At 43.5% G+C, this 24,078-nt stretch overlaps 1 protein-coding gene across 1 annotated transcript; it reads right to left on the bottom strand.

Moving 5' to 3' along the window:
* Positions 1-2,990: 2,990 nt before the first annotated feature.
* On the bottom strand, positions 2,991-23,824 carry LOC129694355 (NXPE family member 3-like). Its single transcript, XM_055631058.1, has 5 exons — positions 23,608-23,824; positions 21,738-21,874; positions 16,601-17,388; positions 6,197-6,290; positions 2,991-3,767 (listed from the first exon to the last, which is right to left on the bottom strand). Exons 2-5 carry the CDS (start codon positions 21,837-21,839, stop codon positions 3,189-3,191), a joined length of 1,563 nt encoding a protein of 520 aa, XP_055487033.1. The 5' UTR covers positions 21,840-21,874; positions 23,608-23,824; the 3' UTR covers positions 2,991-3,188.
* Positions 23,825-24,078: the final 254 nt, after the last annotated feature.

Genomic DNA, 24,078 nt, shown 5'->3' with positions numbered 1-24,078 from the left:
CAAACGTCCCCCCACAACAGAATAAAAATTTCCACTGTGGGGAAAGGCATCAGAAAGTTCAGTCCTCTCCCTCTGTGATCACCCGAGGTCGGGGCGTATTTGTGGCCTCCGCAGCCAGTCCGATGTTTTCAGGCCCTCTTGCCAGAAAGCTGGAATGCCGGCATCGGGTGAACACTCCTCGGCGGCTTGGAAATGTCTGGAGCGGCCGCTTCCTCACCGGAGACCGCGGCACCCGAAGTCTTCAGACCGCGCTGGTTGGAGCTCCGAATATGGTGATCTCGAATCCCAGGCACCGCAGTGTTGAAATCCAGCGCCGCCCGCGACCGAACGCTCCGCAGCCACAGCTCCTCGGATGTTGGTCGGCGGTCACAGTACACCGGAGCTTACCACACGGTGATCCGGTAAGGCATCACCCGCTCCGTGTTGGTGTCTCAGCGCTGCACCACCGCCGAAGCTGTAGTCCCGGCCGATCCCGACAGGAAACACCGCAACAGTCTGATGGTAGGCCGCGAGGAAGGGGCGAAGACGCAGCTCGGAGGGAAACCGCCTCTCCGACCAGGTAGGGACCAAGAAAAGTTTCCCCCTTCCCCTGCCCCCACCCACCACATAAAAGAAGACCTCCAACAAACATTTTGTAGTAACAGGACTAAAAATAAAAATAAAAAAGGGTGAAAGGACGGACTGCAGGCGGAGCAGCCATACACAACGGCGCCCCACTCCTGCAGTCCCCTGCAGGTAAAGGTTGTCAAGTCCATGCTATGAATCTATGAATCTATTCTCTTAAGAATGACCTTCTGTTCTCAGCATAATTGCTTTTAAAACATTATTGTATTGGAGCAAGTCGTGGACTAAGTGGGCTGAAGGGCCTGTTTCCACACTGTATCTCTAAACTCTAAACAACTAAACCTTAACTGATTCCTCAGCGCCCAATGAAAAGAAAACAACATGAAGTTGCACCCTTTAACCAGAGTTTTCAGCATGACCTTCCAGTCACTAACCATTTCTTTAAGTTTTGCTCGTGAATGTCAGATGTGAAACTCATGAAAATCTCTGAAGGTATTGAAAAATCTCACTTCAAATGTTTTGCAAGATTCTTATAAAAAGGCCTTGCCCTTAGTCTGTGGTATTAATAGACTCAACAGTAAGATATACATCTCCAGTCTTACTGATTGTGATAGTCTTGTTTTGCACTGATCACATTTGGCCATATAGCTCGAGCTTGCGTCTCCTCCCAGGATCCCAGTGTCATTTTTGTTTCCAAGAACATCTGCACATGTTGCGCGTACAAGCCAAATGTTTGTGACCTCCCATGTATCTCCAGCTCACCAACCTAGCCAGGTGGTGGAATAGCTGCCAACTACCAAGTTAATGCAGTTGTCACTGTTCCAGCAATCCAGACCTCATCTCTGGTTAGAGTTTGAATATACTCCACACGACCATATGGATTTCTTTCAAGTACTCTAAGACCACCTGCTTTAGTGTCATCTGCAAACGTACTAACCATGCCATCTCTCCTGCACATTTTTCCATCTAATTCCTGTTGACTATTCGGGTGTCAAAAGTACAACTCCCAGCAAGGTGATCATTCTCTTCTTATTTCTCAGCTCCACCCAGAAAGCCTCACGATAATGTTGCTTTGGACAACTGCCTTGATGTTCTTCTCAATCAATAAAACAACTCCCCCTCCTCTTTTACCCCCACTTGTATCCTGCCTGCCAGGGATGCAGCTGCCACTTATAACCACCCTGTTAAATGTTCATTGGTTGGCATCGTGCCATCCTTCTCCTTATGAGATACAATTTAATTCTACATCTGAAATAAATGGGATGAAAGAACCTTCAGGGTTACGACTGGGTATGACTGGAGATTACACATTATGAGGTGATTTCAATGAGATGTGTGTCATTTTGAGGAACTACAGAAGAAGTGCTCAGAGGCCTGGAGAAAATCTTTATGGCACTGGGGTAGAGTCATTAAGCAGTACACACAGTAGGAACAACATTCAACACTACCCAGTGACCAAGACCTTGACTGTTACTAAATGGCCATCATCCATGTTCCTTCACATACTGTACTGTTACAGAATTGCAAAGTATGGCCAGGTTCATTATTGTCACATGTACCAATGTACAATGCAAAGCTTTATTTTGCATGCTGTCCAATTAAATCAGATAATATTACATGTCAATACCATCAAACCAAACTCAAGTACAATAGGTAAAGTGAAGGGAAAAATCCAGAGTGCAGAATATAGTTTTCAGCATTGTAGTGCACCCGTTCCAGAGACAAGGTCCAATGTTCGCAATGAGGTAGAGGGGAATTAGACAGTTCCCCAGCCTATGGAAGGTTTTTCCCGATACCAAAGGAGAAGAAGCTGTTCCTGAGAATGGCGGTGAGCGCGTTCAACCTTCTGTATCTTCTGCCCGAGTGAGGATAAGAATGAATGGCTTGGGTGGGAAAGGTCTTAGATCATGTTGACTGCTTCCCCCCCTCCTTCCCCCCCACCCCCCCTTCCCCACACACCCCCCACCTACACCACACACACCCCCATATACCCCCACCCTCCTATCCCCCACACACACCGCCTATCCCATACACCGCCTCTCCCCCACACACTCTCCCCCCACACATACACCCACACCCCCACACCCCCCTACCCCACATGCCCCTACCCCACAGCCCCCCTCCCCCACAGCACCCGCAACAGCCTCCTCCCCCACAAACCCCCCTCCCCCACATCCCCTCCCCACACCCCGCCTCCCCCACAACCCGCCTCCCCCCCCCCCATACCCCCTCTCTCCCACACACATCCACTCCCCCACACCTCCCGTCCCCTGCACCCCCCACACACCCCCGTTGGGGAATGGTTTGCGTTGGGGACCAGGTTCCAGTGTAACTGTGACCCAACGGGTCCCACTTAGTCTGGTTTTCCTTTAATTTCCCACCAAATTAATTTCTTCCACACAAACAAAGATTTAATATCAAAGCTAACATTATTAATATCAGGTAATAGTTAAGAATTATAACTAATTAAAATAATAGAATCGAATCAAAAGATACAGTGACAAAAGATGAATTCAAAACATAGAAATCAAAATGTTCAAAATATTTAAAATTACATTCAGTTTTAGACGGGTAGATCTATGATTTGCAATGTAATTGTGGTGATGCATGGTAAGCAGATGTCGTTACCACTTATTGGAAGGGCACACGTGTGAAAGAAACACATCTATTTCATTCTTTATTATGATTTGTTGAGGGTGTAGGTTATGGGGCAGGTAGTGGGCTATGGTCATTGCCCATGCATCCACAAATGCTACGTTGATGCCGGCAAACATCCTTCTCAACACTAAATCAAGTTGAAAAGAGTACCAGTCACTGTAGTTAAGAATTACATCTTGTATAAGGGCCCGTACATTAACAGTCTTTATAACGACCACCGTATCTGGATTCCTGCTGAGCAGCTGTAGAACCGATCTTCGAATATGCTGCAGCCTTCTGATGTACACTTCCACTGGGAAAATGCAGAAATGGGCACAGATACAAATGGTAATAACTGTGTTTTTCCCTCCTTCAATTTCATTCAGTTTATTTGAAATGTAGAACACATGCCGGCTTGAAAAGGGGACGAAATAGATTGGCGGGCCATGAGCAAAATATTCCAGCATGATGTTGTTTTGCACGTCGAAGGCACACAGAGGGCCAGTCTTTTCTCTATTTCCAAGGTCAAACCTTCTAATACCTAAACAGAAAAATACCTGAACACTTAAATTGTTAAGTCACAATATTGGTAATGTTAATATTGAAGAAACTAGGATGGGCACTTCAATCCAAACAACATCACACCAAAGGGAGCTGTCAATTTACCTGCCACCCAAGGTAAAGGTTGAACAAAGGGAGATAGTTTTCACAGTGGATTGGTGGGGAGAACAGTATCTGTAATGGGCTAAACAATGTCCACCACTTACTGCTGCATCCTCCTTCGTTCTTCAGCGCTTGAAGTACCAAACTAAAAAGTGATGCAACCATCTTTATGTTCCCCATCTAACACTGCCATTGCATCAGAGGCATCTATATTCCACCTAGGCTCCATAGAGGATGCACTTGGTCAGGCTATTGGGAATTATCCACCTTTAAGTGCTTTAAAACAAATCAATACTTTCTCTTTGATAAATCATATATGGTCCAAGACATCAACATCTATGTCCCAATTCTTTAGCTTCCATGACTGTCTCCTCAGTAAATAAACTGATTAGACATTTTTATTTAATACCTACCTCAACTCTTGTGGCACTACACAAAGATGGCTATGTTAATACCTAAGTGGACCTATTCTCTCTCTAGCCTCCTTTTTCCTCTTAATACACCTGTAGAATATCTTGGATTTGCCTTTATCTTGACTGCCAGATCATGTTCTCTTTTTGCCTTTCTGATTGATTGACACAACTATGCGCTCCAGGGTTTTTGAAAGAAAGGGGAGGTTTGAGATTGGGCGATAGTTAATGAGAGAGGAGGGATCAAGACCAGGTTTCTTTAAGATTGGTGTGACAGCAGCAGTTTTGAAAGCAGAGGGGACAATTCCTTGGGACAATGAGGAGTTGAACAGATTAATGAGGGAGGGGCAGAGAACGGGGAGGCAGGACTTCAGCAGGGGAGTGGGGAGAGGGTCCAGGGAGCAAGTAGTGGGTTTGGAAGAGCTGATGAGTTTGGAGATTTCAGTAGGGGTGACCAGGTCAAACTGGGAGAGGAAGCAGTGTGGAGGAGGGGTAAGGAGGTCAGTGGAGATAGAAATGGTAGTTGTGGAGGTTGTTTTTCTGATTGAAGGCCTGTGACCAGTTGTGTATGGCCGGGGTCAGTGTGGATCCACTGCTGTTAGTTAACATTGTTAGTAAATTTATACCCAAATTGCTGATATGGTGGACAGTGAGTAATACTTACACAACAGAGCTCATTTTCTCCATATTCTACTGAATCACAGAGCTATAGAGCGTGGAAACAGATTCTTCGGACTACTTTGTCCATGTTGATCATTCTGGGATTCTGAGCTAGTCCCACAATTAGCCTGTAACTGTTCCTATCAATTTCTATCTTATTAAAGTAGCAATTGTATCTTCTTCTGTAGCCTTATCTGGCAGCTCATTCAAGAGTGAAAATGATGCCCGAGATCCTTCTTACCCTATGCTTTCTCAAACCTCACAGTAATATTGAAGTACACAACAGAATAGCTCAGTTGGGGAGGTGAGCTAAGGACTGGCCAATGGAATTTAACTGTGATCAGTGTGATACATTGTATTTTGGTCTGTCAACCAGGGTTGGACTTGCACAGTAAATAGTAGAACCGTGTAAAATGGTGCGGATGGAGTTACTACAGATAAATTATATCAAATTATGAGAGGCAGCAATAAAGTGAACACCCAGTATTTATCCCAACTTAGAGGATTCTAAAGTTAGAGAGCAAAGGGAAAGGACTTCACGCAGAGAGTGGTGAATCTCTGGAACTCTCTGCCACAGAGGGTAGTTGAGGCCAGTTCATTGGCTATATTTAAGAGGGAGTTAGATGCGGCCCTTGTGGCTAAGGGGATCAGGGGGTATGGAGAGAAGGCAGGTACGGGAAACTGAGTTGGATGATCAGCCATGATCACATTGAATGGCGGTGCAGGCTCGAAGTGATTAGTAGCAGGTTAACCAATAGTACTTCAAGCCCATACCTTTTCTGTTCAAAAAGTTAACACCTTCATTTATTGGTACAGTTGCTGTTGAGAGCTGGCTCGGTGAACTCAATGGAAGAGCTGCACTGACTAGATGTATTTTGGGTGATGATCTGCCTCCACTACAGATGGTCCACACCAGGAAAGAGGGTTCAGTCCCAGAAAAATGCAGTTTTATCTTAGATTATATTTTCAACCATCTATTAAAATTATAAAAATACAATTGGCAACCATATCTCCTATAAGAATAAATGGATTGTATTGGTTGAGAAGTGACAGGTGCATAATATTGAATCACTACTAGCCCTGGAAAATACTACATTTTGCTGAATAAATTATAACATAAATGATCTTCAAATTCAAGAAAGAACTACATGTGCTGTAATGTTATATTTTGTTTGTAAGGTCTGCATATTTATTCTGCGAGGAACTGCTTCACTATTCTAGTATTATTTCCTCCAATACACTAGACTATAATTTTTTTAGACATGATTGAAAATGATCTTACTTGGTTGAGGTGATGGCTCTACGATTATATAACCCATGGCACAGGGTAATATGGGCATCTTGACGTTGACTTTACTGAAAATGTTAATACCATTCATTAAGTCACTGTGCCAATATAAAATGCATACAAAGGACAGTCCATGAAAGTCATCAAATAATCTACTTATCCAACCTAGCACATTGCAATTAATGTAGCTTCCACAATATTAGCTTCAAATGTCATCTTCTGAATAGTATGGAACCTGTAATTTAGCAAATCCATCTAAATCCAAATTGATCTACGTTAAATTACTTTATTCTACTGGTAACAATTGATTTTCTTAAAATATCAGACTCTGTAACTAACAACTAAAACATCAGGTTAGAGGATAATCAGAGATTATTCACAATTCAAGCAAAACTCGTTTTCTAGAACAAGGTCCGAAGCCTGGCAGGTCATAGCTTTTCATGCACATGAGGGTGACAAAACTTCTCATATCCAGTCATTGTTCCAGTAACTCATTTACATTTTTATCATTTGCTAAGAAAAGAGTCTCTTTCTATTTCCTCATCCAGGGCCTTCATAATTTAATCCATCTCAAATAAATCACCCCTCAGTCTCATGTTCCATGGAAACAACTGAATTTGATTCATTTTTTGAAGAAGCAACTATGAATGTTAATGAGGGCAGGGTTGTAGATGTAAACTATATAGACAATATCAAGGCCTTGGTAGCAGGTTAACCAATGGCCGTCTGCTCTGGAAGAGTAGACTGCTCGGGATCCAGGGAGAGATAGCTAACTGGAAACAAAATTGGCTTCATGGTAGTAAGAAGATGGTGGTAGAAGGTTGCTTTTTGGACTGGTGGTCTGTGAATAGTGGTGTGCCTCAGGGATCTCCAGGACAAGGGGTCACAGCTTAAGGATAAGGGGGAAATCCTTTAAAACCGAGATGAGAAAAACTTTTTTCACACAGAGAGTGGTGAATCTCTGGAACTCTCTGCCACAGAGGGTAGTTGAGGCCAGTTCATTGGCAATATTTAAGATGGAGTTAGATGTGGCCCTTGTGGCTAAGGGGATCAGAGGGAATGGAGAGAAGGCAGGTACGGGATACTGAGTTGGATGATCAGCCATGATCATATTGAATGGCGGTGCAGGCTCGAAGGGCTGAATGGCCTACTCCTGCACCTAATATCTATGTTTCTATCAGTATGGGGTCCATCGCTGTTTGTCATCTGCTTGAGATTTGGATGAGAATGTACAAGGCATGATAAGCGAGTTTTCAAATGATACTGAAATAGATAGTTTCATAAACAATGAAGATGATTATCAAGAACTATGGCAGGGTCTTGATCAGCTGAGCAAATGTGCCCAGGGCTTGCTAATGGAGTTTAATGTAGTTAAGTATGAGCAGCTGTATGTCTTTATTGTAGCCACATGGCTAGCAACTAAACTTCTATAAAGCAAGTTATTGTGAGACAATTGTTGAAGATAATCATTCCAGAACAGAGGGTAGTCACAAGCGATGGTAGATGCCGGAATTTGGAACAAAAAAATAAACTGCTGGAAGAACTCAGCGGGTCCAGCAGCATCTGTGGAACCAAAGGGATAGTCGTCTCAGATTGAAACTGATGCAGGGTCTCAAACATGAAACATAGACTGGACATTTTACTTTGGAGTCACGTGAGTGACTATGTGAAGAACCCGCCAGCCCACATGCGCATCATATCATCTATCATATGGCGCAGCAACTGGACGGCTGGCACGTGTCTCCAGGGGTAAGTTAAAAAAAGACCCGCAGGTAAGTTCTTATCTATTCTGAGGTTGTTTCTTGTTCTGGAAATTGCTTTGCAGAACGGTGTGTTCCAGTAGTATGGACAAATCGAGGGTCAAGCCCAAATGGACCGCGAAACAGGCTACAGACGCGGAAGTACAGGCAGTCAGCAGCGGCCGAATTCACCTCCCGGGTCGCTGCCAGCGGAGCCAGCAACCTCCGACTTGGTCCCTCTAACATCCGCAGTGGTTTCCCAAAAAGGGGGTAAAGCCAAGCGTAAGTCGGATAGGCCCGTGGATTCCGATGAATCGGGCTGGGAAGATGCACCTCCTGCGATGGACAGCGCCCTAGGGCGTATGTCTCGCATGGAGCGTTTGATGGAGCAGATGCTCCAATGTGACATGCTCCAGCAGACAGAGCTTTGTCACCGTGGGTCTCCTCGGACACCCATGGCAGCACCTGGTACAGGGCTGCACAGTATCTCCCTCTCCTCGGAGGGGAGTATACGGGGTCAGTACTGGGCTGACTCTGAAGTCGGGGATTTGGCTGAAGGTACGTCCAGTGTGCTGGGGGTGCAAGAAGCTCAGAAATTATCGCTGTTGATTTCCAAATTCGCGATACCCTCGTTGTCTGGGGAACCTTTACAAGAACAGCTGCTGGCCAGTATCGATTACTTCATATCCCACCAGCTGCAAGAGCAAGTCATGACAGATACAGCTGCCAAGTACGCGGCACCTGTGAACTGTGCTTCCCTAAATGTTCCTGTGGTGAACAATTCAATTTGGGGACACATTAGTTTTTTATTTATTTATTTATTTTTTAATTTATTTTTTATTAGAAGTACGGTAAATTACAATCCTACACAACACATATATCTTAATACATTTTTTGTACCGCTTCATTTTTTTTTTTTGAGCTTTAAGAAAAAGGTAGAAGTGAGGAAAGTAAAGAAAGTGCGCGAGAGTCGTGAAGTGCAAGAGTGTTGGGAAAATAAAGCCCCTTAGAAAAGAAGTTAGAGAAGGAAGTAAAGTGAGAAAATAGACCCTAGAAAAGAAAGAAAGAGAAAATAGAAACAATCGCTCTATTATAACATTAAACTCCACAGAAAGGGGACTACCAACCAAGTCTGTTTTTGTTGATTTACCTCCCGTTACCAGGTCCTGATACCACTTATTTATATATTTGTTTTTTTTAAATTACTATTGCACCTCAGTTGGGGACACATTAGTGGCGGCATCAGAGCCCAAGATGTGAAAATCCAAAAGGTCCTCAAGTTGCTGGCATCGGGCATTAAGGCGTTTGTCAGGTCTATAGATAGAACATCTCTATCAGATGTACATGAGGTTACCCTGGCACTGTTATGCAGTGCTCGGTACAAGATCAACCGCTTTAGGAAAAGTGCCATCAGACCGGCCTTGAACACTAAATTTGCGGGGTTATGCAGAACCAGCAACACCCAGCTGCCAAGTCCACTGTTCGGGGAGAACCTGTCATAACAGGTCAAGGTTGGGCTGATAAAGGGGCCGTCAACCGGCAAGACCTCCCAACCTCGGCGACAGCACCCCTATGCATCCACCAGCAGGAAACGATACCCGGAAGCTGGTGAAAGCTCGAAGCCCGTGTACTCTGGACAAAGGTCTGTTTCAGACCAAGGCCCAGAATGGTCTACTTGTAAAATGCGCCAACCCCACATCCCAGCACCCCTACCCCCCAGGACTCGGGTACGGAAGAAGTAAATACTAACCCATTGGTAACCATGGAGGTAGGTGGGTCTAGCTTCTTCCGGGACTTAGGGGGTGAAAATGATTCACAAGTTGGTGGTAGGTTACGCTTGTTTTTGAGTGCATGGAGTTCAATAACGTCTGACCCTTTTATACTGCACAGTATTCAAGGTTATAAAATTGAGTTCCTTCACAATTCTTTTCCACCCACCCACACATCGGTAGGCGGCGCGACTCTCGTCAGCAGTGGCCTCTGCAGCCCGTCCGCGTTTTTATTATTTTTTGTCTATGTTTATATGTAGTTTTTGTTATCTTTTGTTGGGGTGTGTGTGTGGGGGGGGTCGGAGGGAGGGGGCAACTTTTAAATCTCTCCCTGCACGGGAGACCCGACCTTTTCTTGTCGGGTCTCCGTTGTCGTTGGGGCTGCAATGAGGAGCGGCCTCCAACAGAAGAAGACCGGGGACTCTGGTGCCGACTCACCTCACCGTCGCGGAGCGGGCCGAGTCCGGAGCGGGTGGAGCGGTGGTGGAGCGCTGCTGCTGCTGCTGCTGCTGCTGCTGCTGCTGCTGCTGCTGCTGCTGATTCGGAGGCTGCAACTGCGGGTCTGCGGACGGCGGCACCGGGAGCCCGCGGGTCCCTGGAGGGAGACCGCTTTTCAGGGCTCCTGCAACGGCGACTTCTCCCGCCCGAGTTGCGGGGTCGAAGAGCTCATGGAGCGGGGCCTGACATCACCGCCCCGCGCGGCTTGGAATGGCCGCGGGACTCTGCGAGCGCATGCCGGGGGCTCCAACATCAAGACCCGGTGTGCGACCTTGCACCACCCGGCGTGGCTTTAATGGCCGCGGGACAATCGCCATCGCCAGCCGAGGGCTTTGACTTTGACTCTGACATCGGGGGGGGGGGGAGTGCAGTGGAGAGATAAGTTTTTTTTGGCCTTCCATCACAGCAATGTGATGGATGTTTATGTAAATTATGTTGTGTCTTGGGTCTATTTGTTTGTAATGTATGGCTGCAGAAACGGCATTTCGTTTGGACCTCAAGGGGTCCAAAAGACAATTAAATTGACTCTTGACTCTTGACTCTTGAGCATGCACCTAAACAGATATTTGTGCTTTCACAGCAAGAATATTTACATGTGCATACAGAATTTTTGAGGTTATATTCGAAAGGGATAAATGAGAAATCCCGGCATACCTCTCGTGAATTTGTATCTAATATATTTACAAAGGAAAAGAAAGATGACGGTTGCCGCATCATCATTGATTTAACACAGCTTAATACTTTTGTGCAGTACAAACACTTTAAAATGGAAACATTTGTTACTGCCAAGCATATGATTTCCAAAGGTTACTTTATGGCTTGCATTGATCTCAAAAATGCGTACTATTCAGTACCCATACACAAGGATCACCGTAGGTATTTGAAATTTAACTGGATAGGGCAACTGTGGCAGTTTAATGCTTTGCCTAATGGTTTAATATCAGCCCCCAGATTGTTTACCAAAATCTTAAAACCAGCACTTGTGATTCTTAGGGTACAGAAATATATTGGCGTGGCATATCTGGATGATATCATAATTATTGGGAAAACTATGGAATCAGCTAAATTAGCTTTTGCGGCCACCAAACTGTTATTGGAAATATTGGGGTTTCTTATCCATCCAGATAAATCCAAGTTGATACCTTCCACGGTTATGGATTATTTAGGATTTACTGTTAACTTTCTTCACATGTCTGTGACTCTGCCTGTGGGGCAAGGCCACAGAATAAGTGGAGGCATGTTACAGCCTTATTGCTGTTAAGTAACTCTCAATTCAACAAGTATCTAGTGTCATTGCCAAGCTAGTGGCAGCATTTCCACAGTTTGGACCTTTACATTATCAAAATTTACAGAGGGCAAAGGTACAAGCACTCACAATTCGTGCTGGTCACTTTGACAGACCTATGCGGTTACCAGCCAGTGCTATTTCTGAATTGCAATGGTGGATATCAAATATTCGGCATTGTTCTAATACCATTGTAGTCAGTAGTCCTTCAGTTGTTTTCCAGACTGATGCTAGTGCTCTAGGTTGGGGTGCTACTGATACCATCTCTAGTTGTGGTGGCAGATGGGATATGCATGAATCCTCGTTGCTTCAATCACATGGTATTAATTATTTAGAATTGTTGGGTGTGTTCTATGGCCTAAGAGCTACTGCACAGACATGTACCATTTGCATGTTCAACTTCAGGTCAACAACACCACTGCGGTATCTTATATTAATCGCATGGGTGGAATTAAGTCGATATCCTGTGATTATTTGGCTAAACTTATTTGGCACAGGAGCATCAAGAAAAATATTTGGGTATCAGCTACTTACCTTCCAGTAAACTTAACACATTGGCGGACACCAGGTCACGACTATTTAATGACAACACCGAATGGATGTTGGACCACAAAGTGTTTACTGACATTGTAGCCGGATATCGACCTGTTTGCATCCAGGCTCAATCACCAATTGCCAACATATGTTGCTTGGCAGCCAGATCCTGGGGCAGTGGCGATGTATGCATTCTCGCTGCATTGGGGAGGACTGTTTTTCTATGCATTTCCTCCCTTCTGCCTCATCAGTCGGGTCTTGCAAAAAATGCAAAAAGACTCCGTTTCGGGTATTTTGGCAGTACCCAACTGGCCTCCTCAACCATGGTTCCCTGTGGTTCTGGGTATGGTATCAGAACCCTGCATGGCAAATCCCAAATACTATAGTTTGTTGGTTCATCCTGTGACAGGTGAGATTCACCCGTGCCATGACCGGTCAAATTTGTTCATTTGCAGAATCTGATGAGACCGTTTTTGGGAATTGGACTAGCGGATCGAACCGTGGATATGATCACAGTGGCATGGAGAGATTCCACCAAGAAACAATATATCTCCTATATCAGAAAATGGGAGACGTTCTGTGAACGAACTGACATAACGTAAAATACGCCTTGCATGACTGATGTATTAGAAATCTTGACCGGTCTGTACTTTGATGAAGGTCTGTCCTACAGTGCCATTAACTGCCAGAAGTGCACTGTCATCCTACTTTTGGAAGTTCCCATGGACCACATCCTTGCGACAGCAGGATGATCTAGTGAAAGAACTTTTCAAACATATTATAATAAACCCATAGACAAGCCTGGGTTATTTGCTGACTCAATTCTAAACTCTGTCTTATAATTTGCCCCGACTGTAAGGGGTCATTATTATTTTTGTTAATAAAGCATCAGCATGTTCAAATAACTGTTATGTCTGAGTGCATTTTACAGTTACTCCTCCTCAGTCAGTTATTACAGTGTGTGACGCATGGACTTGTTCCACGGCATGAAATCACAGAGCTTTGAAATCTTCACGAAGTCACTCACGTGACTCCTGAAGTAAAATAGTAAGATTAAACGAGAACTTCCCAGTTTGAAGTTTGACCTTTATTTTATGAGGAGTTACGTTGAGGGATTACATGCCCTCCACTCCCAACCCTTATCATAAAGGTCAGCTGGTATGCTAGTTCTCTAATCTTACTATATTTAGTTCACCAACTATCATCTGTGATTTCACACCGCTGCTTTGAAGATTGATGCGCATGCGGGCTGGCGGGTTCTTCACATAATCCCTCAACGTAACTCCTCATAAAATAAAGTTCAAACTTCAAACTGGTAAATTCTCGTTTAATCTTACTATCATTTTCCATTTGATTACTTCACACATGCTCGCCTCATGATCTATAAAGTTTACCGAGAAGATTAAAATAATTAACAACAATTTAACTGGAAGAATATTGACACAGAATAGAGAATCAGGAACTGTTGCAAAAGGCCATCGATGGCGATTAAACTATGTGGGACAAACTGTAATCAGATCTTCATGATAGAAGGAAAAGCAGAAGCAAGTAACAGTCTATCTTCTCATCATTCTCACAGGGTTTCCAGGCTCAGAGGCAAAATGAAGTGAAAGCACAACAGTGACCATTTAGTTGTATTAAGGCAAGAAAATCCGATAGTAACGAAGGCATCAAACTCAGGAAAAAAGGGCTTTATCACTATGGCAATAAGGAATAACCAGATGTACAGTTTAAAATGATGAAATAGCAATGTAGGAAGACTTAGTTATGATACCAATGTGAGAATATTGTCAGGAGCAATCAAATCCAAGCTCCAATTTCCAATTGTCTCATTTGGGATTTGAGGACCCCCAGCCTTCTAGAAGATTGATGTGAAAACATCAAAAAAAACATCAAGTACACCAGAAGTGAGTGATATTACTCAAGGACAACTGACACAGAAGGCGAACCCTGACATCTTAACTCGGAGAAGATTACAACCCATTGAAGTAATCCCAACCAGTTAATTTTACATCTGGAATCCAAGTCTTGGTTGTTTCAATTATTGGGCAGCAAGATGGGAAAAGTATATTAGTAAATTAGGCGATTAAGAGTTACAAAGCTCTTGTTTAATGGTTTAGTCAAATGCCTGTAAATTTAGAAACATAGAACAGAGAAAACAGGTGCAGGAGTAGACCATTCGGTCCTTCGAGCCAGCACCACCATTCAATATGATCATGGCTGCTCATCTAAAATCAGTACCCCTTTGCTGTTTTTTCCCCATATCTCTTGATTCCTTTAGCCCTAAGAGCTAGATCTAACTATCTTTATAATAGTTTAACTAATTTAAAACTGATATGAATATTGATAAAGATTGAGTTGTGTCAGTGCCTTCTTTGTCACCACATCAATTGAGCCCCCACATTGCAGAGGTTTCAGTCAGTCAGCATCCTTGGATGGGCATGTCAAGTGATCATCTCATCATTACAATGCAGATGTCTTAACAACAAAAAGGAGTTGCAGAGAAGTTAGTTAGGGTAAGCTGGATGAGTTAGCGTAAACTCTGCAAGTCAGCCTCAACCAGTGCTCAGTATAACTTCCCTGCTTTGACAGAGGGATCAAACAACAAAGTTAATAAAGTAAGGCTGTGATTAAAGGTCAAAAGGGTTTGCCAGTATAAACCTATCCCTGCAAAGACTAGATTTGCTGCATTCCAACTGGATGTCTGTTGGTGATAAGGTGCAACATTGTGGTGAGAAAGACTGAAACGTTTTGGAGCATCAATGTGGCCTTGTTTGGACATTGCTCTCCATGGAGATTACTTCTGTTTGTGAATACATCAGATAGATCCATGGCTTGTGTGCCATTGTGGGGAAAATGCAGGCTGCATATTAATTTCTGTAGACACCTAGGGAGAAGGAACCAGTTCAATATGGATAGGCTTGCTGGCTTTGTGCTGGAAAATAAAATACCTCCCTATAATACTTCAAGGAGTGGACCAAGGTAGTGGGGGTTCAACTGAGGAACCATTTAGAAAATTAAAGACAAATTACAAGATGGTTGTGCAAGGTAACAAATGTGTAATAAGACCAATATTATCAGGATGGATCAGAACCTCTGCATGTAAAAAGTACCCTCCAAATAGAGAGTAGAGAAAAACGATAAACAGACAAAATAAAAATACATTTTCCCTGAACCCATGAAGCATTCATTATAATATCATCACATTGGTAGCATAAATAAAAATAAACAATATCATTTAAATATAAAGACCATTGGTTATAAGAAGAGGTTGGACAAACTGGGATTGTTTTCTCTGGAATGTCAGAAGCTGACGGGCTACCTGAGAGAATTATGTCGGGGTGGGAGATTGCAACCTTCACGTGGTCCACCCTATTGCAACGAATGCAATCAACCCAGCGTGCACAAACAGATCAAACAGAACAAGTTGTCTTACAACTTTAGGCTGTGCACGCCATATGCAAGAAAAATATAGAATTATGTTAATTTATGAGAGATAATGATAGGCCAGATTATCAGAATCTTTTTCCAGGGTGAGATATTTAGCACTTGTCCGACTTAAATTCCATCTGTCAGTCCCCAGCCCAAGCTAATACAGATCCTGTTGTAATCTTAGATAACCTTCTTCACTTCACTATACCAAAAATGTTGGTCTCATCCATAATCTTAGTAACCATGCCACCTACACGTTCAACCAAATCATATAGTTGAGAAACAACAAATCCCTGTGGCATACCGCTGGTCACAGGCCGCTAATTTGATCAACAACACTCCACTATCACTCTCTGACTTCTACCACCAAGCCAATTTTGCCAGCTCACCCTGGATCCTATGTGATCTAACCTTCAAGACCAGCCTACCATGTGGGAGCTTATCAAAGACCTCACTAAATACCCTGCAGTCAATGTCTACTAACCTGTCCTCTTCAAAGCCACCTCTTGAAAACACTCAATCAAATTTAGGAGATGCGATTTCCCATGCATAAAGCCATGCTGGCTATCCATAAATCAGTCCATGACTTTCCGAATGCTGGTGGATCCAATCTCTCAGAATTCCCTTCAGTAACTTTCCCACCACTGATGTTGGGCTCTCCAGGCTATAGTTCCCTAGCCTATCCTCTTCTTAAATAAAGGCACAGCTTTAGCCACCCTTCTGTCTTCCGATACCTTACCTATGGTTAACGATGAATTAAATATCTCTGCCCGAACCCCTGCAATTTATTTCCTCCCATCCCACAATGTTCTAGGATACACTCGGTCAGGCTCCAGGGATTTATCCCCCTTTATGTGTTTTAAGGCAGCCTTAATAATAAGCAACTGACCGACCTACCAACCAACGTGTACTTGGGATACGAGACGAAACTGGACTACCTAAATTTTTATTAATAAGTTAATACTCTAAATACTTTAAATCACTAAGAACTCCATAAATAAAGAACCAAAATGAATTGTAACTTAAAAGCAAAAAGCTGCAGATGCTAGATATCTGAAATTAAAACAGAAAACACTAAATGGAAATATCAAAATATAAAAGTTAAAATGTAGGTGGAATACCTTTGGATAAACAGCCTCTCTTCTCCAATTAAAATATCTGTCAAACGTCCACCTCCAGCATGATTGATTCGAGTAGAACATGGAAGATTTTCTGGTTTGTAACAGAACCAAGGCTCTCCTGTCCTGAGATCAGTAAAGTTACATAGTGGTTTAGTTGGAGTTAAAAACAGACTGCAAACAGTAGTCTTTGAAATTGCTCCAGCCTTGAAAGTGCTTTGCATATAAATTCGATCTGGTCGTTCTTCACGCAGCCGTTTTAGTACTTTGACCCCTTCACTGGGATGAACGAGGGAAACTGACACTTGGACTTTTCCCGGCCAGGATAAAGTAAAATTAATGTAATAAAATCCATTTTGGTTATCTATAACTGTCCCTGCTGAACCAGCCTTTACGTCTGGGGTGTGAATCCGCGCTTGCAGATAGTCACCTCCATATTGTTTTGGATTTCCGTCAAAGTCAAACATTCGCAGCATCACCTGCAATTGATCTCCAACGTGGAAAGTCTTCTCAGGATTTAAAACGATAAAGCAAGTATGCAATGGGTCGCTGCTTTTCCTAAAGGGCACACTGGTATCGGGAATCTTTGGCCATTCAATCATTTTCATCAATACTGTCCCCTCTGTTCTTTCTTCAAGGGTGAAACTATGAGTCTGATAGCCATACTGCATCAGCTTGTGGATCCATTCAGTCTTCGGCATTTTTACTTCCTGCTGTAGTGTGGAATGATTCTTCGGAGCTGGGTATCTGATCCACACTGACTTTGCTCCGGAAATTGAAAATTGCGCAAACTATGGAAAACAGCAAATTCAATTAAAAAAAAATTCAAATTGTTTTACAGCATTTATAATCATCAAGACTAAAAATTTCAAATTTTAGTTTCAATCACAGAATTTTAAAAACGTGATTAGAATATTATTATTCAAGATTGAAGTGTTTTCTTGTCATATGTATTAGAACGGAACAATGACATTCTTACTGGCAGCAGCAGCACAACAGGTTTGCAACACTGTACTCAATAGATCAAATCATAAACAAACAAACAAAGATAGACAATAGACAATAGGTGCAGTAGGCCATTCGGCCCTTCCAGCCAGCACCACCATTCAATGTGACCATGGCTAACCATCCACAATCAGTACCCCGTTCCTGCCTTCTCTCCATATCCCTTAATTTCGCTATCCCTAAGAGCTCTATCTAACTCTCTCTTGAAAGCATCCCGGAGAACCAGCCTCCACCGCTTCTGAGGCCGAGAATTCCACACACTAACAACTCTCTGTGTGAAAAGGTTTTTTCTCATCTCTGTTCTAAATGGCTTACTACTTATTCTTAAACTGTGACTCCTGGTTCTGGACTCCCCCAACATTGGGAACATGTTTCCTGCATCTAATGTGTCCAAACCCATATTATCTTATATGTTTCAATATGAATCCCTCTCATCCTAAATTCCAGAGTATACAAGCCCAGCCGTTCCAATCTATCAACATATGACAGTCCTGCCATCCTGAGAATTAACCTGTGAACCTACGCTGCACTCCCTCAATAGCAAGAATGTCCTTCCTCAAGTTTTGAGAGCAAAACTGCACTCAATACTCCAGGTCTGGTCTCACTAGGGCCCTGTACAACTGCAGGAGGACCTCTTTGCTCCTGTACTCAACTCCTCTTTGAAGGCCAACATGCCATTCGTTTTCTTCTCTGCCTGCTGTACCTGCATGCTTACTTCCAGTAAGTAATGAAGAAGGACCCTCAGATCCCGTTATACTTCCCCTTTTCTTGACACCATTTAGATAATAATCTGCCTCCCTGTCACCAAAGTGGATAACCTCACATTTATCCACATTAAACTGCATCTGCCATGCATCTGCCCACTCACCCAACCTGTCCAAGTCACCCTGCATCCTCATAGCATCCTCCTCACAGTTCACACTGCCACCCAGCTTTTTGTCATCTGCAAATTTGCTAATGTTACTTTTAATCCCGTCATCCAAATCGTTAATATATATTGTAAATAGCTGCGATCCCAGCACCAAGCCTTGTGGCACCCCACTAGTCACTGCCTGCTATTCTGAAAGGTACCCGTAAATGATGGCGCTTGCCTGTGGCGACATTTTGCCAGCAGCTCAACAGAAGAGAATTATTTATAACTTCACTCAACTCACCTGGATCAGAGAAACGGCAGAAATCAGTGCCGTAACGGACAAGCTGCTTGTGCACTTGAAGGCACTAGCGATATCACGATCTCCTGCAGCTGCGGGAGCCCCCGACTGAGAACAATCCCTCGATCGCTGGAGAACACCCGACCCAACTGAGGATCACAGGCACCGTATGTGGAAACAGCGGGAAGACCTCCGGAGCTGATAGGCAGGATCTCCCAGGGGCAACCGAGCTGGAGCTGCCAACTGTGTGGAAATACCTGATCACAACGGAGCTGGAGCTGCTCTGTAGAAGGGGATTCCCGTTCCAGCGCAGTTTCACAGAAACAGCAGGGACAGTAAGCAACGGAGAGGCTTCCATTGTGCAGCAATGTTACAAAACTTACCTTCAGCAGTGCTGCAGCTCTGCCACTGGCCGTGTGCGGGACTTTGCGCTTGGGGAGGGGGGGGGGGGGGCGGGATTTAAAATGATGTCTTCTCCTGTCTGTCGGAGGCGGACTTCCTTGGGCTGCTAGCTGATGAAGAAAAATCGATCGGACTTCACCAGACTGATTCCTGGGATGTCAGGACTGTCTTATGAAGAAAGACTGGATAGACTTGGTCTATACTCTCTAGAATTTAGAAGATTGAGAGGGGATCTTATAGAAACTTACAAAATTCTTAAGGGGTTGGACAGGCTAGATGCAGGAAGATTGTTCCCGATGTTGGGGAAGTCCAGGACAAGGGGTCACAGCTTAAGGATAAGGGGGAAATCCTTTAAAACCGAGATGGGAAGAACTTTTTTCACACAGAGAGTGGTGAATCTCTGGAACTCTCTGCCACAGAGGGTAGTTGAGGCCAGTTCATTGGCTATATTTAAGAGGGAGTTAGATGTGGCCCTTGTGGCTAAGGGGATCAGGGGGTATGGAGAGAAGGCAGGTACGGGATACTGAGTTGGATGATCAGCCATGATCATATTGAATGGCGGTGCAGGCTCGAAGGGCCGAATGGCCTACTCCTGCACCTAATTTCTATGTTTCTATGTTTCTATGACTTGCGTCCCGTTTGTTTTTTCTTTGTTAATCGCGAGACAATTTAATGATTTGATTAAAATAAAAAGTGACTTCTAACGCCCTCACCACTTACAATGTGACGGATCGCATGAACGGGACAAAACTCCGGGTAAGCCGTCTATTTTACATATAAACTTGCTTCTTGGGATGGCTTTAATCAAATTTGATGTTGCGAAAATGTGTCTTGGCCCCATACGAACTGGCAATGTTTTTCCTGCCGATATGGGGTTCAAATTCACCGCAAATGCAACGATCCAATCGATCGCGTTCCAGAAAAACCCACTCGCAAGATGATTTAAATGCTCTTTTTTTTGGACAATCATGTCATAAGAGCATCTAAATCGTCTATATTTTGTGTTATTGTCTACCCATAGTCAATATTTTTATAATAAATATCAGTTTTAGTCACATGTATTGTGCAAAAAAATTAAAATTTTGATTATATTGAGTGGACGTTTCTAGATTAATTTATGGGAATTAAACATCAAATTCATTCCATTTGGAATATGAATTTATGACAGTGAGATTTAAAAATCATGTTATATTGTGAATTCTTGTGTGAATGGGATTAGTTTGTTATTTGGATACTTAGGCTATTTAAAAAACATATCCTTTTCTTAAGAAATTGAATCTACAGGACATTCTTAATGGGAAAGTAGTGGGCAGAAGGCATATCATGCGTGGTTTGAAGAGCAAAAACCTGTAGTTTACAATGCCTAAATTGAAAAGTTGAGGAAAAACAAGGTGTACAGAGTTGCTTATTGTTTACAATCTGAGGAGTATGATGATGCTACTGATTATGATATGCCAATGTACCAGCTAGCAACTGATCTTCTCCATAAAGTCTTGGTCTATTGCTAGAAATTGTAATTTATTTACCTATCTGTTACGGACTTACAGCATATAATACACTATATAATATATTAAAGTTCTGATCTTGAGAATATCACATTTTTGAATTTTCAAGGCAGTCTGGGTGTGTATCACTATTTCCGTCACAACGGTCAATTTTGTAATTAACTACAATAAGGTAACTAACTCATTATATTTCAGGTCATCCAAGTAAGATGTTTTATATTTGTTTCAGAATGCTTCAATCTATAATAACTGAAAATTTCATGAATTTCTCTTAATTTTTAAGAAATGTATGGGCTTTTGACTGTCCTTGATCACAGCTTTTGTGTTGTCAATGCAAAAGCAATAGGGAACAAGATGCTAATTTCCGAGTATGAAAATGGCCATAGCTTTTTTAATACTGAAGATATGAAAGTGAATTTGGTGTCAAATTAAACTTATTTTTATGCTTTATCTGATGGGATAAATTGCAGAATTGATTTTTTAAATCTCAAAATTTTGTAACGTTGCTAAATTGTGGCCGAGGGGCAGGATTTCAGGTCAGACTGAAGCGCAGGGGACTTCGATCCCCTCTCCCTACTATCCTACTGGCCAATGTACAGTCCCTTGAAAATAAAGTGGAGGAATTAAGGGCAAGACTGCATTACCAAAGGGAGCTGAGGGAATGCTCTGTGTTCTGTTTCACAGATACATGGCTCACCCCCAGCTCCCCAGACTCAGCGGTCCAGCCTGATGGGTTTCTCCATCCACCATATGGACCGTTCCCTGGCATCTGGGAAAGGGAGAGGAGGGGGTATCTGCCTCATAGTCAACTCTGTGTGGTGCTCAAACGTGGCAGTCCTGTCCAACTCATGCTCTCCACACCTGGAACTTCTGGCTGTGAAATGCCATCCTGTCTACCTACCGAGGGAATTCACCTCCATCATCCTGACCGCGGTCTACATCCCACCCCAGGCTGATGCCCATCTGGCACTTCAAGATCAAACTCCATCGGTAAGTTCTCGGTTAATCTTACTATTTTACATAGTTATCAATTTAATGCATGGTGGCATGAGCGTTAGTTTTTATCTTTTTACGCACCTTTATATGCCGCAAGTTTAGAAACACCAATGCCAGTGCCAGCAACACCACAATCAGGAAGCGTCCGACATGAGTGGGGGTTTTTGTAGCTTGTTTGTCCATGTTGGAGGGCCCCGCACTCCCGTGTACATCTACAACTAAGAAAACAATTAACAGCTCGAGAGTTTCCGCCCGTGGCTTCACACGTTAACTTTACAAAATGACAGTGGGAGTTTATTTATTTAGCGAATGCAAAGTCCTTTAGCCAAGCAGTTGCCTCTTGATCTGCTGTATGAAGGGTGACAAGTCCTCCTTTGAGTCTTTGTTGAGGGCATGCTTCAATGATGTGTTGCATTGTTTGCTGCTCTCCACAAGCACACCGTGGGGTTGGACTGCTGCCCCATTTGTGAAGGCTGGCCAAGCAGGGGCCATGTCCAGTCCTGAATCTATTCAGCGTCGTCCACTGCTTCCTTGGGAGATTGGTGCCAGGGACCGGTGGGGTGGGGTCTGACACCAGATGTTTATTTGGGACGTCCTTGGACTCCCATTCTATTTTCCAAGCTGATTGGATGGTGAAATCAGCTGGTGGTGGGTTCTTCCAAATTGGTCGTCTAGATGGAAGTCGAGCAGTGGGTGGGTTGAAGATGTCCATGTGAATTGGCAGGTGAGGGGAGTTTTTGGTCTTTTGGAGCATCCTTTGAGTGAGGACTACTCGCCGGATGTGTGGAGGGGCCAATGTTGGATAGGACAGGGAGCCAGGGGAGTAGTGTTGAGCGGATTGTTCCTGTGATGATCCACATTGTTGAGTTCAGTTGAGTGTCCACATGGTGTGTGTGGGATGACCTGGACCAAACAGGGGCACAATATTCTGGTGAAGTAAATGCAAGGGCTAGTGCTGAAATGCGCAGTGTTTCACTTTGAGCCAACAAGCTTACTGAGGAGATTGTTTCTGGACTTCTCCTTAGCTGCTGTTCTTTTGAGATGTTCCTTGAAGGATAGGGTCCTGTCAAGGGTCACTCCGAGGTAGGTTAGAGTGGGGGCATACAGTGGGAGTAAAACTGTGGCAAAGGACTGGAGGAACATCATTGGTATGAAGTTAGTTATGTTTCGTATGTAATTGTCGCTTCACTACGTTAAGTACAGCGTTCTGTTAGGAAAATTGTCACCCGGCCGTCGCGTATATTTCATGACTTCTGCTGAAGCTCTCAAGTTTTGCAATTGTCAATATAATCGAATATTCTGGTCCCTGAACGGCTGAACCCATGAAGACCCCGGGTAAAACACCCGCACGCATCCTCCGCAATGTTCCGCCCGTCATCGGATTTATTGATCAACCTGTGATATTGATTTAGCGTTACGTCATTCATCGTGAGTCAATCTATAATCTGCCCCGTACTTTAAATAAATTTGTCAAAAACACATGAAATAATAGTTCTATGAATCAGCCCTCCATCGACCAGTTTACTTCCGAGACTTTAAAGCCGCAGCCTTTATCTGGCGGCATCTCTGGAGAATATCGATAAGATGGAGTTTGTCGTCGAGTCCCTTCTTCAGACTGATTGTGGTGGTTGGAGAGGTTGTGGTGGTGGTTGGTCGGATACTACTGTTTCTAGGGCCAACAATATCTACCAAAGATACTAATATCTACCCCTCAAAAAACCCTCCACGCCACACTCAGTCTGATGAAGGGTCCTGACCACAATCCATGTTCTCCAGAGATGCTGCCTGACCTGCTGAGTTACTCCAGCACTTCCTGTCTTTTTTCTTTGTCAACCAGCATCTGCGGTTCCTTGTATCTGCTTTTATCGCGAGGGTGGTTTCTCAGGCACCAACTGTTCATTTGATTCTAAAACATAATAACATAAACGAGTTCGCGACGGCGTTGAATTACCTGTGATTCGCAATTATTTTATTTTCATTGATGTCGAGAAGCTTTGAAATTATCTGCAGGAGACAGATTGCTGTTGGTATTACCTGGTCACATTTAACACGAATGAATGCGTCAAACTGAATGATCTCTTCCCACGTTCGCTGACCTTCCGCATATATGTCCTTATATAATGGCACACCCATTACACATTCGGCACGCACTCCTGTTCCGTGTGCAACAAGTAACCAGACGCTTCTTCAGACGAAATAAACTTGACTCTCATTTTTATAAAAATTAAAGTATCAGTAAAAGTTATTTAGTTTGGCCATTGACATCATGAACAACACGGAGCAAAACTGTGTCTTGAACTTCTATGAGAGCATTTCTGAATTCCTCCTCAGGAGGTGATAATACAACAATATAAAAAGCAGGACATCAGTGTTCACATTGAGCAAAACGAATTCATGGTTTTGCAAGAAGTGGGCCGAAATG

The sequence above is a fragment of the Leucoraja erinacea genome, unplaced genomic scaffold, assembly GCF_028641065.1.
Source record: "Leucoraja erinacea ecotype New England unplaced genomic scaffold, Leri_hhj_1 Leri_634S, whole genome shotgun sequence".
NCBI classification, from domain to species: domain Eukaryota; kingdom Metazoa; phylum Chordata; class Chondrichthyes; order Rajiformes; family Rajidae; genus Leucoraja; species Leucoraja erinaceus.
Note: the sequence above shows the minus strand (reverse complement) of the source record. Positions and strands in the feature narration are given on the sequence as shown.

Bases quoted from the DNA above. Each gene is read 5' to 3' on its own strand.
- LOC129694355 (XM_055631058.1), bottom strand. From the start codon at position 21,839: ATGGACAAACAAGCTACAAAAACCCCCACTCATGTCGGACGCTTCCTG. The intron at 17,389-21,737 runs GTGCGTAAAAAG...TGTTTTCCATAG, and splicing joins TAAACTTGCGGCATATAAAG to TTTGCGCAATTTTCAATTTC. The intron at 6,291-16,600 runs GTATTCCACCTA...TAACATTTTCAG, and splicing joins GAGAGGCTGTTTATCCAAAG to TAAAGTCAACGTCAAGATGC.